Source organism: Moschus berezovskii, chromosome 28, assembly GCF_049115385.1.
Source record: "Moschus berezovskii isolate FMDL1 chromosome 28, NW_MosBer_1.0, whole genome shotgun sequence".
NCBI lineage: Eukaryota > Metazoa > Chordata > Mammalia > Artiodactyla > Moschidae > Moschus > Moschus berezovskii.
Window position 1 is genome coordinate 7,762,641 of NC_142487.1, and position 18,408 is coordinate 7,781,048.

At 42.0% G+C, this 18,408-nt stretch overlaps 1 protein-coding gene across 5 annotated transcripts in view; it reads right to left on the reverse strand.

Annotated features, from left to right (window-relative positions):
* The window catches only part of EPB41L3 (erythrocyte membrane protein band 4.1 like 3), a 145,328-nt gene that overhangs the window by 38,910 nt on the left and 88,010 nt on the right, over nucleotides 1–18,408 (reverse strand). For all 5 annotated transcript variants that reach the window (XM_055417168.2, XM_055417171.2, XM_055417169.2 and 2 more), the window contains exons 6-9: nucleotides 17,470–17,545; nucleotides 14,952–15,170; nucleotides 14,272–14,359; nucleotides 7,261–7,413 (exon numbers count right to left, since the gene is read on the reverse strand). In XM_055417168.2, coding sequence (XP_055273143.2) covers nucleotides 7,261–7,413; nucleotides 14,272–14,359; nucleotides 14,952–15,170; nucleotides 17,470–17,545 — 536 coding nt within the window. The remainder of the gene's footprint in view (nucleotides 1–7,260; nucleotides 7,414–14,271; nucleotides 14,360–14,951; nucleotides 15,171–17,469; nucleotides 17,546–18,408) is intronic.

The following is an 18,408-nucleotide window of genomic DNA, read 5'->3' on the forward strand; positions in this document are numbered from 1 at the left end:
CCACGGATGTTTAAAGCTCCCAGGGCTCACGGTGGTCTCCGGAGGCACTGCTCCGACTTCCCCTTCTGGCCCCTCACAACACTACACTCACGCCTCATCTGTGGAATATTATCACACTTGGATCATGACTCTGCGATTCTAACTGTCTCAGTCTGCTTCTCTGAGAAACAGAAACTCCCTGCAGGACAGGAACAAGGTCACACTTATCTTTCTATTCTCAATGCCCAGCACAGTTGTTCAGACACTCAGCTGTGTCCGGCTCTCTGCAACTCCATGGACTGCAGCACGCCAGGCCTCCCTGTCCATCACCATCTCCCAGAGTTTGCTCAATCTCGAGTCCATTGAGTCGGTGATGCCATCCAACCATCTCTGTCATCCCCTTCTCCTCCTGCCCTCAATCTTTCCCAGCATCAGGGTTTTTTCCCACGAGTCGGCTCTTCACATCAGGTGGCCAAAGTACTGGAGTTTCAGCTTCAGCATCAGTCTTTCCAATGAATATTCAGGGTTGTGAATATTCACGCTTCAGTCGTGTGGACTCTTTGCAACCCTTTGGGATGTAGCCCACCAGGCTCCTCTGTCCAAGGGATGCTCCAGGCAAGAATACTAGAGTGGGTTGCCACGCTCTCTTCCAGGGGATCTTCCTGACCCAGGGATCAAACCCGAGTCTCTTATGTCTCCTGCATTGGCAGGCGTGTTCTTGGCCACTAGCACCACCTGGGAAGCCGGCTCAACACAGTTCTTGGCAATAAATAGATGCTCACTTAATAAATGTTTAATAAATCAAATATATCTTGATCATAACATGCAGTCTTAAGGAAATATAAAAAATGACTTTAATTTCATGTATTTATATGAAAGGCTTGTAGATTATTTCAGTCTTCAAATACAAGTTTGACCCTATATTTACATTAAACACGACTGCCTGCTTTATAGTCTGATTCTTTAAACTTTTGAGAACAAAAGTGATATATAATATTATATTAGCTTCGGATGTACAACATGATGTTTTGATGTTTGTACATTTTGTGAAATGACTACCATATGAGGCAAATTGATTATCCATCACCACACAGAGTTATAATCTTGTTTTCTTATGATAAGAACTTCTAAGGTCTATTCTACCGGCAATTTCAAATATAAAATATAGTATTATGAACTACTGTAACCATTATACTCCATAAAGTGATGCTTGAAACTGCATTTTCCACCCGTGGAGAAGCTGATTTCGAAGACAGGAGGTAATTCTATACTCTACCATAAAATGTAGAGACTAGATGAGCTGAAATCAGGGCTTGGACTACTTCCATTATATTAATTAATTAGAAATTGGACATATATATTATCTGTTATGAGATAATAGCAGATATTTACTATATATTATGTGGAAAAGACCCTGATGCTGGGAAAGACTGAAGGCAAAAGGGTGTGGCAGAGGATAAGATGGTTAGATGGCCTCACCGGACATGATGGCATCAATGGACATGAATCTGGGCAACCTTCAAGAGACAGTGGAGGACAGAGGAGCCTGCTATGCTGCAGTCCATGGGCTCACAAAGAGTCAGACATGACTTGGTCACTGAACAAGTACAATGTTGGCAAGAAATAGATATGGAACCACTAAGGAGGCTGTAAGTTAATCACGGATGTTTCTGCCTAAGGAGCAAAGATTGATTAGTTAACAATTCTGATTCTTTCATTAGTCTCTCTGATTGAAAAACAAAAGAGGAGAAATGTACCAGGCTACTGAACTTGCGTAATTCACACCCAGCTTTGCTTGCTCTAATCTTTCTTACACTATGAAGCACACTATCTCTGCTCTTCCCTTTAGGATGCTATCAGATTTGGAGGACAAAGACAGCGGAAGCAGAGATAGCACAATAGCACAGATGGGGAAGAAATCTATTCTTTACTCACAGAGGTTTAGCAACTAAGTTTCTTTTCTACCACAGCACAAAAAAAATACAAAACATTATTCATGAATCCTGCTTTTACATTAAAATATGCAAAAGGAAAAAAAATCATTCAATCAATGTATGCAGTGGGAAAAAATTAGAACAAAACAATAAAAAGGGAAGATAAGATTTTATGCATTACTGTTTTTTGGACAAACCTACAATAAATTCTCTTAGGCAGTTAGCTGTAACTCACGATGTCCTGCCATGTTCCAAACATGTGAGCAGGGGATTTAAACTTCTGTTTGATCATTCTTTTGTCTTTCACATTCATTAATCTTATCAGAAAAGTCTTAAAACCTCTTGGTTTAGGATTAAATAGACAAACTTTTATTTTTTATTTTATTATTAAATATTTTACAAATAGAGTTGCTGCGGTGAAAAACTGAAAGAATTTCCCCTAAAGTCAGGAAGAAGACAAGGGTGCCCACTCTCACCACTACTATTCAACATAGTTCTGGAAGTTTTGGCCACAGCAATCAGAGCAGAAAAAGACATAAAAGGAATCCAAATTGGAAAAGAAGAAGTAAAACTTTCACTGTTCGCTGATGACATGATCCTCTACACAGAAAACCCTAAAGACTCTACCAGAAAACTACTAGAGCTAATCAATGAATACAGTAAAGTTGCAGGATATAAAATCAACACACAGAAATCCCTTGCATTCCTATATAATAATAATGAGAAAATAGAAAGAGAAATTAAGGAAACTATTCCATTCACTGTTGCAACGAAAAGAATTAAATACTTAGGAATATATCTACCTAAGGAAACAAAAGATTTGTACATAGAAAACTATAAAACACTAGTGAAAGTAATCAAAGAGGACACTAATAGATGGAGAAATATACCGTGTTCGTGGATTGGAAGAATAAATATTGTAAAAATGAGTATACTACCCAAAGTAATTTATACATTCAATGCAATGTACCAACGATATTTTTCACAGAACTAGAACAAATAATCTCACAACTTGTATGGAAATACAAAAAACCTCGAGTAGCCAAAGCAATGTTGAGGAAGAAAAATGGAACTGGGGGAATTAACCTGCTGGACTTCAGGCTCTACTACAAAGCCACAGTCATCAAGACAGTATGGTACTGGCATAAAGACAGAAATATAGACCAATGGAGCAAAATAGAAAGCCCAGAGATAAATCCACGCACCTATGGACACCTTATCTTTGACAAAGAAGGCAAGAATATAAAATGGGGAAAAGAGTCTCTTTAACAAGTGGTGGTGGGAAAACTGGTCAGCCACTTGTAAAAGAATGAAACTAGAACACTTCCTAACACCATACACCAAAATAAACTCAAAATGGATTAGAGAGCTAAATGTAAGACCAGAAACTATAAAACTTCTAGAGGAGAACATAGGCAAAACATTCTCTGACATAAATCACATCAGGATCCTCTAAGACCCACCTCCCAGAATATTGGAAATAAAAGCAAAAATAAACAAATGGGACCTAATTAAAATCAAAAGCTTCTGCACAGCAAAGGAAACTATAAGCAAGGTGAAAAGACAACCTTCAGAATGGGAAAAAATAATAGCAAATGAAGCAACCGATAAAAGATTAATCTCCAAAATATATAAGCAGCTCCTGCAGCTCAATTCCAGAATAAATGACCCAATCAAAAAATGGGCCAAAGAACTAAACGGACATTTCTCCAAAGAAGACATACAGATGGCTAACAAACACATGAAAAAATGGTCAACATCCCTCATAATCAGAGAGATGCAAATCAAAACCACAATGAGATATCATTTCACACCAGTCAGAATGGCTGCTATCCAAAAGTCTACATGCAATAAATGCTGGAGAGGGTGTGGAGAGAAGGGAACCCTCTTACACTGTTGGTGGGAATGCAAACTAGTACAGCCACTATGGAGAACAGTGTGGAGATTCCTCAAAAAACTGGAAATAGAACTGCCATATGATCCAGCAATCGCACTCCTGGGCATACACACCGAGGAAACCAGAATTGAAAGAGACACATGTACTCCAGTGTTCATTGCAGCATTGTTTATAATAGCCAGGACATGGAAGCAACCTAGACGTCCATCTGCAGAAGAATGGATAAGAAAGCTTTGGTACATATACACAATGGAGTACTACTCAGCCATGAAAAAGAATGCATTTGAACCAGTTCTAATGAGGTGAATGAAACTAGAGCCTATTATACAGAGTGAAGTAAGCCAGAAAGAAAAACACCAATACAATATACTAACGCATATATTGATTGATTATATTCTTTGCAGCCAAAGATGGAGAAGCTCTATACAGTTAGCAAAAACAAGACCAGGAGCTGACTGTGGCTCAGATCATGAACTCCTTATTGCCAAATTCAGACTTAAATTGAAGAAAGTAGGGAAAACCACTAGACCATTCAGATATGACCTAAATCAAATCCCTTATGATTATACAGTGGAAGTGAGAAATAGATTTAAGGGACTAGATCTGATAGATAGAGTACCTGATGAACTCTGGATGGAGGTTCGTGACATTGTACAGGAGACAGGGACCAAGACCATCCCCATGGAAAAGAAATGCAACAAAGCAAAATGGCTGTCTGAGGAGGCCTACAAATAGCTGTGAAAAGAAGAGAAGCGAAAAGCAAAGGAGAAAAGGAAAGATAGAAGCATCTGAATGCAGAGTTCCAAGAATAGCAAGGAGAGATAACAAAGCCTTCCTCAGTGATCAATGCAAAGAAATAGAGGAAAACAACAGAATAGGAAAAACAAGAGATCTCTTCAAGAAAATTAGAGATAGCAAGGGAACATTTCATGCAAAGATGGGCTCGATAAATGACAGAAATGGTATGGCCCTAACAGAAGCAGAAGATATTAAGAAGAGGTGGCAAGAATACACAGAAGAACTGTACAAAAAAGATCTTCACGTCCAAGATAATCACGATGGCGTGATCACTCACCTGGAGCCAGACATCTTGGAATGTGAATTCAAGTGGGCCTTAGAGAGCATCACTACGAACAAAGCTAGTGGAGGTGATGGAATTCCAATTGAGCTATTTCAAATCCTGAAAGATGATGCTGTGAAAGTGCTGCACTCAATATGCCAGCACATTTGGAAAAGTCAGCAGTGGCCACAGGACTGGAAAAGGTCAGTCTTCATTCCAATCCCAAAGAAAGGCAATGCCAAAGAGTGCTCAAACTACTGCACAATTGCACTCATCTCACATGCTGGTAAAGTCATGCTCAAAATTCTCCAAGCCAGGCTTCAGCAATATGTGAACCGTGAACTTCCAGATGTTCAAGCAGGTTTTAGAAGAGGCAGAGGCACCAGAGATCAAATTGCCAACATCTGCTGGATCATGGAGAAAGCAAGAGAGTTCCAGAAAAACATCTATTTCTGCTTCATTGACTATGCCAAAGCCTTTGACTGTGTGGATCACAATAAACTGTGGAACATTCTGAAAGAGATGGAAATACCGGACCACCTGACCTGCCTCTTGAGAAACCTGCATTCAGGTCAGGAAGCAACAGCCAGAACTGTACGTGGAACAACAGACTGGTTCGAAATAGGAAAAGGAGTACATCAAGGCTGTATATTGTCACCTTGCTTATTTAACTTATATGTAGAGTACATCATAAGGAACGCTGGGCTGGAAGAAGCACAAGCTGGAATCAAGATTGCTGGGAGAAATATCAATAACCTCAGATATGCAGATGACACCAGCCTTATGGCAGAGAGTGAAGAGGAACTCAAAAGCCTCTTGATGAAAGTGAAAGAGGAGAGTGAAAAGGTTGGCTTGAAGCTCAACATTCAGAAAACAAAGATCATGGCATCTGGTCCCATCACTTCATGGGAAATAGATGAAAAACAGTGGAAACAGTGTCAGACTTTATTTTTTTGGGCTCCAAAATCACTGTGGATGCTGATTGCAGCCCGGAAATTAAAAGACGCTTACTCCTTGGAAGGAAAGTTATGACCAACCTTGATAGTATATTAAAAAGCAGAGACATTACTTTGCCAACAAAGGTCCGTCTAGTCAAGGCTATGGTTTTTCCCGTGGTCATGTACAGATGTGAGAGTTGGACTGTGAAGAAAGCTGATCGCCGAAGAATTGATGTTTTTGAACTGTGGTGCTGGAGAAGACTCTTGAGAGTCCCTTGGACTGCAAGGAGATCCAACCAGTGCATTCTAAAGGAGATCAATTCTGGGTGTTCATTGGAAGGACTGATGCTAAAGCTGAAACTGCAATACTTTGGCCACCTCATGTGACAAGTTGACTCACTGGAAAAGACTCTGATGCTGGGAAAGGTTGGGGGCGGGAGGAGAAGGGGACGACCGAGAATGAGATGGCTGGATGGCATCACCGACTCTGTGGACATGAGTGTGAGTGAACTCTGGAAGTTGGTGATGGACAGGGAGGCCTGGCGTGCTGTGATTCATGGGCTCGCGGAGAGTCAGACACAACTGAGCGACTGAACTGAACTGAACGCATATATATGGAATTTAGAAAGATGCAAATGGTAACCCTGTATACGAGACAGCAAAAGAGACACAGATGTATAAAACAGTGTTTGGGACTCTGTGGGAGAGGGTGAGGGTGGGATGGTTTGGTAGAATGGCATTGAAACATGTATATTATCATATGTGAAATGAATTGCCAGTTCAGGGTCGATGCCTGTTACATCGTGCTCAGGGATGGTATGGGGGGATGAACCAGAGGGAGGATAAGGGGAGGAGGGAGGTGGGAGGGGGGTTCGGGAGGGGGAACTCATGTACACCCGAGGCGGATTCATGTCAATGTATGGCAAAACCAACTAATATAATATTGTAAAATAATCAGCCTCCAATAAAAATTTTAAAAAAATGAATCAAAACGGTAAAAAAAACAAAAAAAACAAAGTTGCTGTTGTTCAGTTGTTAAGTCATGTCTGACTCTTTGAGACCCCATGGACTATAGCCCGCCAGGCTCCTCTATACATGGGGTTTCCTAGGTAAGAATACTGGAGTAGATTGCCATTTCCTTCTCCAGGGGATCTTCCTGACCCAGGAAAGAAACCACTTCTGCATTGACAGGCGGCTTCTTTACCACTGAGCTGCTAGGTTAACCCACAAATAGAGTTCATGGGTGCAAATAATGATGTAATTATGAATTCTCATTTTTGAACTCTTCTTAAAAATTTATATCAAATACTTTTATTGACTATCTACTGTCACAAAGTTATTCTAATAAAGCTGCTGACCAGGTAAATTTCTACTAAAAAAATTTAGAAAAATTTTCTGTCAGTTCTTTGGAAACTTTCTTCCCAACGTACATGCAAACTGGGGTCTACTTACCTCTCCTGGCCGGATCTTAATGTAAAAGTTGTTCCGTTTGTATGAAATTTTTAGAACCTTTGGCCAGGCAAATCTGTTGATGCGAAGTCGGTCACGATATATCAACAAACCACTTGCACATACTCCTAACATGATGTCGACTCCTTCAGAATCCTGAAAAACAGCAGCGAGAAACAAGGAATGGTAATGAAGGAGTCCTAGGCTTATCAGGTATCAAAGTATATTTTAAATTAAATGCAATTGCATCATGTGATACATGGCACAAGAATAAAGAGATCAATGAATGATAAGAGGCCTAAACTGGATTCAACTACATGCTATCTTTTAGAATACAAAGTTAGAATATCAAAGTCATAGAGAAAAATAATAATGCATCTACACAAATGGTCATCTAGAAAAATAGTTAAAATGTAATATGTGTCTATGTATTGCTGAATCCCTTGGCTGTTTGGGCTTCCCTGGTGGCTCAGCTGGTAAAGAATCCACCTGCAATGCAGGAGACCTGGGTTCGATCCCTGGGTTGGGAAGATCCCCTGGAGAACAGAAAGGCTACTTACTCCAGTATTCTGGTCTGGAGAATTCCACGGACTGCATAGTTCATGGGGTCACAAACAGTCAGACATGACTGAGCGACTTTCGCTTTCATTTGGCTGTTCAGCTGAAACTATCAACATTGTTAATCGGCTGTACCCCAGTACAAAAGAAAAGATTAAAAAAAAAAAATGAAGGATGAGCAACTCATCTATTTTCATTTATGGCTGGGTACACTATTTAAACCTCCAGGTTGGAACCTATAAAAAGGCTTGCCTGTAGCTCTGATTTAAGCATGAAAAATACTTCAGCCATTTAAAACACATTACTACTAAATAATAGCCTTCTGATGAAGATTCTCATTGCTATGGAGATCTGTTAGTGGAAACTCTATTCACCCAAGTATCTTGGACTTACGACGTCCACATTGCACATAGTGAAGGTCACCCAGATGAAGGTGTGTTAACTGCAGTGGTGTTCAGAGCCTGGGTTCTCATCACTGGGTGCCAGGCCTGGCCGGATTGCTTTACATATATTACTAATCTTCACTAGCATTGTTCTGAGCTAGTTGCTCTTACTATTCCTACTTTACAGACAAGAAGACCAAGGCATCCATCCCAGCTGTCCATCCCAGCTGAATATGGGCAGCCTGTTCCCAGTAATTAACTAATAATGGACACTAGCAGACAGGCCCCATTCTTTCCTGAGTGTTTTGGGATTTGTTGCTTTAAAAAGAGCCTTGATTTTTAAATATACCGTTATAAAATTTGAGTATAAAATAGTGTTTTTAAAGTGTGCACCTCCTCCCCAACAGGCCCCCAGCATACACTCACCGCCCAGAAGTGCTCACTTAATCATTTGGTTCACATACAAAAAATATAGATGCACTTAATATACACGTATAGGTTTGTTCTTAACAGATTTTTTTGATGCGGATCATTTTTAAAGTCTTCTATTCAATTTGTTACATTATTGCCTTTCTCTGCGAGGCATGTGGGGATCTTAGCTCCCCGAGCAGGAACTGAACCTACATCCCCTGCATTGGAAGGTGAAGTCTTAACCACTGGACCACCAGGGAAGTCCTAGGCCTCTTTTTTCTTTTAAAACAAAAGCGGGATTGTGCTATATTTGCAACTTGCTTTAGCGACTGAACTGAACTGAACTGAACTTAGCTACCTGCATCCTACATCTTTAGGTCATTTCCTAGGGAGGTGTGATGAGGGGTCCCGGGGGTCATCAGAGATGTCACGTGAAGCTCAGCAGACACCCCACAACCCGTTTGTGTCCCCTCAACGTTGTGTTCAGGTGAGATCAGGGTAAAGTGAGGATCAGTCGTGTCCTACGTGGGCTAAGGACACAGTTCAGAAGGCAGGGCTGTGTGTGAGGCGGAGCCCCCCACCCGTTTCTCACTGGCTGTTGGAAAACTGGGTCACATAGAGGCAAAGCTGAGGTCTGGGGACATGTCATTGTCAGGGCTTTCTGACTTTGAGTCACTGCAGCCCCAGCAAAGTGGGGAGAGAGACGCAAAAGAATCCAAACAGGGGCTTCTGACTTATCCGTATGGGGTGGTGGACTGACATCCTAAGTCCCGCCAGTAAAAAGCACAGGAGGAACATTTCCAGAGTCAAAAATAAGTATTCTAGTCCCTCTCTGGGCATGGTGAGGTTCCACAATCTAATTGACTTAAAATGAAACATTTCTCCTTGGAAACATATCGCTCCATTAGACACGACCTCATTCTAGAGAGGGGGAATGAATTGATGGCAGGATATGACAACGTAATCAGATTTCAGGGGAATTCAAAGACCAGAGACCACCCACCATTTATCAAGGGCTGTAACTATAAGGGCAATTTACAGAGCTGTCACCTGACACTGGACGTAGGGGGCACGGTGGATACTTAGATCCAGATGATCTGCTCTCGGGACCACCCAGGTGACCCCTCAGGCCTCAAGCAGACGTGTGTACATGAGCAGGGCTGCTGGAATAAGGGCTCCTGAGTCACGGTCTTTGTGATGAAGAACAGTAGGAAACACGCCTTTGGACATTTACAACCTCTTCCATTATTATGTTTTACATCACTCATGAGTGTCTTTGAACAATGAGAAGGTGGGAAACTATTCGTGGGGCCTTCAAAACACACTCACTTCTCCTGTGGCCCCATATCATTACTGCAGCCAGCACACCCCCGGCAAATGTGCTGCCCCAAACTCCCCTTCCTCCTCCCCCTGACCCAGGCTGGTGGAGAATCTGCTCTGTCGATCTCAGTGACCTGTGTGCTCAGCATGGCATCTGCCTAGCACATGTTAAGCTACTACGGATGGGCTGGAATAAAAAGCAAATGAAGAAAGAAAATGTCAGGAATAAGCAGGGCTTAAAACTGGATGAATGTTTCCATTTCATGAAAGGCACAGCAACCAAAAAACGGGTTATGATTTTTTTGCGTGTGAACTTTTTGTTTTGGGGTAAAGCCAATTAATAATGCTGTAGTGGTTTCAGGAAGGTAGTTTGTGGAAGTGGGAAGAGACTCAGCCATACATACACATGTATCTATTCTCCCCCAAACCCCAACCTCCATCCAGGCTGCCACATAACATTGAACAGAGTTCCATGTGCTATATAATTGGTTCTTGTTGGTTAAAAAAAGGATACTTTTGATATCTAGGGGCTTCCCTTGTGGCTCAGCTGGTTTAGAATCTGCCTGCAATGTGGGAGACCTGGGTTCGATCCCTGGGTTGGGAAGATCCCCTGGAGAAAGCAAAGGCTACCCACTCCAGTATTCTGGCCTGGAGAATTCCATGGACTGTATAGTCCATGGGGTTGCAAAGAGTCAGACATGACTAAGTGACTTTCACTTTGATATCTAGGTTTCTGCTGCAGCCCACAGCATCTAGGCAGTAACCTGACAAACTGTATCAAAGGCTATAACCACGTGTTTGGGGATGTGTGTTTAGCAGGGAGCATTGAAGGAAGACCTGGACAGTCTCAGCCTGTCCCAATTAAAATAAACAATTCGACTATCCCTCAACCTGAAAGCACTGTTCCAACTTCCCCATCCTTTATTACCTCCTGGTCCGCAGGATATCCAATATGGATTTATATCTACATTTCCAAATCTTGTATGAAATAAATGCCTCTGACAGAGCCTATTCAGAGTGATGTTAAATGACCAACAAGCAGAGACAGTCTTCTTTTTTTTTTTTAATTTTTATTGGAATATAACTATTTTACAATATTATATTGGTTGGTTTTGCCATACATTGACATGAATCCGCCCCAGGTGTACATGAGTTCCCCCTCCGGAACCCCCCTCCCACTTCCCCTTATTCTCCCTCTGGGTCATCCCCGCATACCAGCCCCGAGCATCCTGTGACATGCATCGACCCTGAACTGGCGATTCGTTTCACATATGATAATATACATGTTTCAATGCCATTCTCCCAAACCATCCCACCCTCACCCTCTCCCACACAGTCCCAAAGACTGTTCTATACATCTGTGTCTCTTTTGCTGTCTCGTATACACGGTTATCATTTGCATCTTTCTAAATTCCATATATATGCGTTAGTATATTGTATTGGTGTTTTTCTTTCTGGTTTACTTCACTCTGTATAATAGGCTCTAGTTTCATCCATCTCATTAGAACTGGTTCAAATGCATTCTTTTTCATGGCTGAGTAGTACTCCATTGTGTATATGTACCAAAGCTTTCTTATCCATTCGTCTGCAGATGGACATCTAGGTTGCTTCCATGTCCTGGCTATTATAAACAGTGCTGCAATGAACATTGGAGTACATGTGTCTCTTTCAATTCTGGTTTCCTCGGTGTGTATGCCCAGGAGTGCGATTGCTGGATCATATGGCAGTTCTATTTCCAGTTTTTTGAGGAATCTCCACACTGTTCTCCATAGTGGCTGTACTAGTTTGCATTCCCACCAACAGTGTAAGAGGGTTCCCTTCTCTCCACACCCTTTCCAGCATTTATTGCATGTAGACTTTTGGATAGCAGCCATTCTGACTGGTGTGAAATGGTATCTCATTGTGGTTTTGATTTGCATTTCTCTGATTATGAGGGATGTTGAGCATTTTTTCATGTGTTTGTTAGCCATCTGTATGTCTTCTTTGGAGAAATGTCTGTTTAGTTCTTTGGCCCATTTTTTGATTGGGTCATTTATTTTTCTGGAATTGAGCTGCAGGAGCTACTTGTATATTTTGGAGATTAATCCTTTATCAGTTGCTTCATTTGCTATTATTTTCTCCCATTCTGAAGGCTGTCTTTTCACCTTGCTTATAGTTTCCTTTGCTGTGCAGAAGCTTTTGATTTTAATTAGGTCCCATTTGTTTATTTTTGCTTTTATTTCCAATATTCTGGGAGGTACGAGAGACAGTCTTCTTAAGGGAAAAAACAAAGCATTAAGAACAGGTTTTTCCAAAACAAGGGAACTTCACCTAACGTAGGTAATTTATTCTTCATTGAGAGCTGTTGAGTCCAAGATCACAGTTCAGAATTTCTAACTCGGTCCTAAAAATCAGGGCCTTTCGATACTATCCACAGAAGAGAAGCATCTCACTTATAAGCGGAAATTAGCTTTACTGTAATTCGGTAAATTTCCTCCTTGAAATGATGGAGGGCAGTTGCAGCAGAAAATGAAGTCCAGAACCATATCGTTTGTTATACTTAGCATTCAGATGAAATCCTATCACAGGCGGCACTGGCACTTCCTTAATTCTCTTTCTTTTTTAATTGGCCTAATTTCAAATCACATTATCGAATGAAACACCAGCTATCTATTTTAATTTAGTCGTTACAGCCATGTTAAGTGGCTTCATTCTTCCCGACAGGAACAGTGACACATCCTGAGCTGCCCTTCTCCTAAACAGAGGCCCTCCCCTTTCACTTATTTATTCTCCCTGGCTAGTGAGTGAGTCATCATATGTATCAAAAATAGCTTTTGATTCACTCCAATTTCCAAGCTACCTTCATTTCTGTCTTGTTTCTTTATCTTTTGGGCATGCAGGGAAGAACTCTGAGAAAAACAATCTTAGTGCGTGTCCTTATTTTCTTTTCTAATTCCTCATCCTACCTTATAGCTGACATAAAACTATAAAAACGCTATGTGATCTGAGTGCCAAGTAAGTGAAAACGTGTAATAATTAACTGGCAAGTAAACAGAGCTACACCTGCTGTTGTAATTATACACAAATGTCAGCGCTCTTGGCTCTGCTGTACCAGCATCCCCCGGGGAAGCCCCAGCCAAGTCTCAGAGATCCTGCTCGTGTTGGGGCTTTTGGGCCTCAGAAGTTGCTCATCCTGAATGATGTACAAATGATCCACGACAAACCCAGTCAGAACGGCGCTTATTTGCTCCTCACTCTTATCTTGTCCAAACTCATTCTAAACCCATCAGCTTTCCAAATGCAGCATCAACAGAAAGTACAGATCATGTATTTCCCTCCCAGGGGTCCCCAGCGTTGTTGAGATGTTTGCCTGAACAGAGTCTGCCAAAACCCTCTTCATTTATTGGTGCCAAACTTGACTGTATAAGACACTCACTTGCCTGGCAGCTTGTTATGTGCACGTTCTTGTGAGGTCTGGACTGTGAGACCATACCACTCTGTGCACCGGAAGTCAAGGCATGTCCCCACCCAGGAGGATGTCATTGTATCAGTCCAAGTCAGAAGCAGCTGCCCCCCAATTTCAAGCATGGATCTCTTCAACACTGCTGAAGGACCAGAATCCATCTCTAAGAGCCTAACACATCTTCTAAGCTTTGATGATACAAGATTTCAGGAAAGCTTTGCCTCTGCTTCCACGGCACTTCTATTCATAGCTGTTAGATAACAGACTAACATTCCAATGCTCACTCTCTCACTGCTGAAAAATACAAAGATTCCAGGAAAAGTGTGACAGGGAGTAAAAGCAGCTAGTACTTTCTCCCCAACCTTAACCTGCCTACCTTCCAACCCCAACTTCTCTCTTCCCGAGACCCTGGAACCAAGATACAGCCAGAACAACTCACCCATCAACTTAGCCTGCCTGGCTAACTTTACTTGAACTCCAAAATAATCCTCTTATTTCAAAGCACTGATTCTTTGTCACAGCATCTAAACCTTATGAAAGTGAAAGTGCTGGTAGCTCAGTCGTGTCCGACTCTGTGATTCCACAGACCGGAGCCTCTGTCCATGGATTTCTCCAGGCAACAATACTGGAACGGGTTGCCATCCCCTTCTCCAGGGTATCTTACCAACCCAGGGATTGAACCCAGGTCTCCCACATTGCAGGAAGATTCTTTACCATTTTGAGCCACCAGGGAAGCCCAAACTTTACAGACAAGTTTTAAAAATTTAACAAGAATTTACTGACTGCCTGGTGGACGTCCAGAACAAGGGTATACATAGCAACTTAGCGCAACATTTGTGACAACTGGGCCTTGTACACACTTTCATGAAATCAGAAAGTCTGGAGTGTTAAAGTGTATACCTTGGCATGGTGTAAATCGACCCCATACATGGAGAGTTTTTTGGCGTTTTCCAAAAAATGCATCTCTGCTTCTGCTGGCGTCATTCCTCTGATAAGAAATAAAAAGTATTAATTACAACACTGGTTGGTTTTTTTTTAATAAACCTGGTGAAAGAAAGTGTTAGTTGCTCAGTCATGTCCAACTCTTTGTGATTCCATGGACTGTAGCCCACCAGGCTCCTCTGTTCATGGGATTCTCTAGGCAAGAATACTAGAGTGGTTGCCATTTCCTTCTCCAGGGGATCTTCCTGACCCAGGGATCGAACCTGGGTCTCCCTCATTGCAGACAGATTCTTTACTGTCTGAGCCACCAGGGAAGCCTTTGAACTTGGTGGGGCTGTAATATTTCCCACTTAGCTCACGTACAAGTTCCCACAGAGACACTGATTTGTGCTCTAAGGGAAGTGGGGTGTGGGGGAGAATATCAGAAAAATGACTTTTAGCTGAAACAGCACAGGACACCCGAAGTGGGAGCAGAATCACCAACCACCCAGAATGTATCAGACCCAGAACCTCACTCCACTGTGTCCCATCCTCAAGGCATTATAACCTGGAGGTCCCAGGAGAAGCAGGTGGTGCAGGGGATGCCCACCCACCGAGCACAGCTCAGACAGGATACTCTCGGGGCCCCTGCCGCTCACCTGTGGCTCTTGTGCAGCTCGATGACCTTGTCTTCCAGTTCTTTCGTGTGGTTTGGGGCGAAGCGGAACTCGCTGATGTAGTCACTTCCACACTCGTCTGGGTCGTAGTCGCCCAGTTCCGACTGGACGGTGTAGGAGCCCAGCAGGGCCAGGGTGACAAAGGAGCAGGGCAGCCTGCCGGACACGATGTCATCGCGCAGCTGCAAGCAGAGGTAGTACCTTCCGGGGGCCAGAGGGCGGGCAGAAAGTCAGAGTTAGGATACTGGAAAGGAGCCACACAGTCCCAAGTGGGCAGCAAGCAACTTCTCCCCATGAAACGACCCGCTGGGACACACTGTCCAGGATCTCTATTTGGATCTCCATACCGAGGGAAGATATACTTGGCCACAAAAGGTAATATTTAAGGGCATTGAGTGGCAACACCGGAAAAGGCAAAGGCAACCCACTCCGGTACTCTTGCCTGGAAAATCCCATGGATGGAGGAGCCTGGTGGGCTGCCGTCTATGGGGTTGCACAGGGTCGGACACGACTGAAGCGACTTAGCAGCAGCAGCAGCAGCAGTGGCAATTCCATGTTTGTCATCAAACACAGATGTGTTCATGATGCACAGGGTAAAGGAAACCTACGGACTGTTCCTCTAACATTAAGGTAATGTTGAAGGTCAAACTCTCTGGGTAGGGGGAAGGCAATTCTGATATTAAAACAGTGCTCTCAAATGTAATGATGAGACCCCAAAGCCTAAAGGAAGACTCATTTTCCTATCTAGATGAAAGGTCCTGCCATAGGACCAAGATAAACAGTGGCTGTGCCATCACAAACATGGCCTGCCACCTCCAGCGTCCTGAAATGAGGGTCTCTTCATAGTGGATGCCTTCTCCTGTGTTAAAGTCTCATTTCTTTAAAATGTAGATAACTTATTCAACTGTTATGAAGACTAACTTTGAAGAATTCGTACTTAAAATCTCATCACTAAAAGTAAACAATTTTAAATTGGGGGAATCCAGAACACCTTCTATATAATTTTGCCAATATTAAATATCTCCATTAATAGTTGACTTTTATCTCCTGTTATTTTGCTTCTAAGAGTTAAGGATATAATGCTAATTGCAGAAGACTCAACGGTAAATGGGAACATTCATGAATTTTAATGATACGCTTCACAGCCCAGCATATGAGTATAAATAATAAAATATATCTTGCACTTTTCATATAAGAAACAAACTGTTAATCTGCTGAAGCTGAGGGCTATGATTAAGTCTTAAGGTCTCCTCTCTCAATATGGCTTTAAAAGCTGATGATATAAATGCTGTGTAATCTAGATACAAAACTTCTACAAATTTCACAGGTTCTATTCAGTTAGACGGCGTCACCGACTCAATGGACATGAATTTAAGCAAACTCCAGGAGAGAGTAGAGGACAGAGGAGCCTGGCATGCTGCCGTCTGTGGGGTCACAAAGAGTTGAATGGGACTTAGTGACTGAACAACACCAAACATGACATAAATAGAAAGGAATCATGCACTAGATTCCATATCCAAGGATATACAGGCTGTCTAACCACAAATTAGCCACAATTAAACGGTCCCTCAACATTACTAGAAAGTACATATAAATAAGAAATTATAAATTGTTCTTTGATCTAATGTAAATATAAAAGAAATCTCCTGGAACTAGTTTTTCCTCTTCTCCGACATGTCTACTGGAATTATTTTTCATCATAGCAAATGACTGAAACTTTTTGAATAATTTCTCTTTCCTGAAAAGCTTGCCAAGAAGTATGTACAGCCACACTGTGCAGTATCACTCTGACTGCTTGTAAACTTACTACAAAACACAGTGAGAAGACCTGGGATTCCAAAGTAGAAAGCACTCGAAGAGGCCTAAAAAGACATGCAGCAAACCCAGGATCACTTCACGAAGAGGTTCTTCCTTACACTCACAGCTCAGCCACCGGGCCAGACCGACATTCCTTTCTGAACGCTCTTTCCCAAAAACAAATGAATCATTTTCCTCGAATACAGGAGGCATGGAAGGCAAACTCTTAAATGTGCACGTGTTTATGTGTATTTGTGTGTGTGTGCATGTCTGCGTGTACACATACACAAATACACAAAACAGCCACCAGCGTATCAGACTGGTTATATACAAAAGCATAAGCATCTGAAGACACATTTCCAAGTTTTAAAGCAGGAGCACCAGGAGTTGCCATATTATTTCAGGCTGAATCCCATCCAATTTGACTGTAGTGGGAGGATGACAGCATCTCAATTCTGTGTGTTTTCCCACCAGGGTCAGGCAGTAGGAAGTATCAGCTTAACACCAAAGATTCAACTGTGAACAGATACAATTCAGCAAATCTTCTTATCAGATGTTTGCTCCCATTCAGCTGTCTTCTGTTTGCCCTTTGGGCGCGGAGAACTAAGAGGTTCACCAGGCGTAAGCCTGATCCCTTCCCCGGAATTTAAGAGAAGCACAGCCCCCAGTATGACTGCCTTTTTCACAGCCAACTTTCAAATACCTGGTGATATCCTCAGAGAGCTGGGCAGGGTCTGGTGGGTAAAATTTCACATTAAATGAAAAGTGCCAAGCACCACCTATGGAGAGGAGAAAAAATTTATAACAAAATTGCAGACAATCCCTTTGTACTTATTATACTAACTGATAGCTACAGCTGTCCTAACTGGAGGCACTAACTCACTGGCAACTCTGAATCATCCCTGGAAAACGGGTGACTTTTCTGTTCAGTGAAATTCACAGGTAACACAGCAACTTCTTTCAGTCTCTAATCTTCTCCCCCATTAAATCCTTTACGGGAGTTTCTAACCAGCAAGGGAATTGACTAAACTTGCTCCCTTTCTCAGGGAGGAAGGTAAGCTTTGGGAAGAGGGAAAAATAGTAAACGGTATGGAAAAGCCTCAATTGGACAAGTCTGGAGCTGACCAGATCTGTCCTCTGAAATTCTGGGGAGCTCACACACCAACACTGCAGAGATAACCGTGTCTCCCTCGTCTTGTCTGCTTCGTTTCTACAGGTCAAATCCTCTAATAATACATGTCAAGGGAATATTCAAAATATTTTTATTTTATTTATTTATTTTTACATTAAGCACAATACAGCAATTTATTTAGATGCTTAAAATGAATACAAAGGGAAATAAAGATCACAAAATTATACATACTGCAACAGTGTGTCATATATTAGATGGTATAAATGAATACACCAAGGTGGTGTTTAACTAAAGATAAACTAAATATCCAAAGAGCAGCACTCACTGGTCTGCTGCTTCGACACAACACGCTTCCGTACAGATCTAAACAGTGTCAAAATTAGTAGCTGCAAAGTCGATTCTCGCATGTGATTTTTAGCTTAAAAGATTTCAGAAAACATCTGAAGTACCAGTTTTTGTTTTTGTCAGCTGTAATGTCAAGGATATCTAGTTGACCTAGCAAAAGCCTGA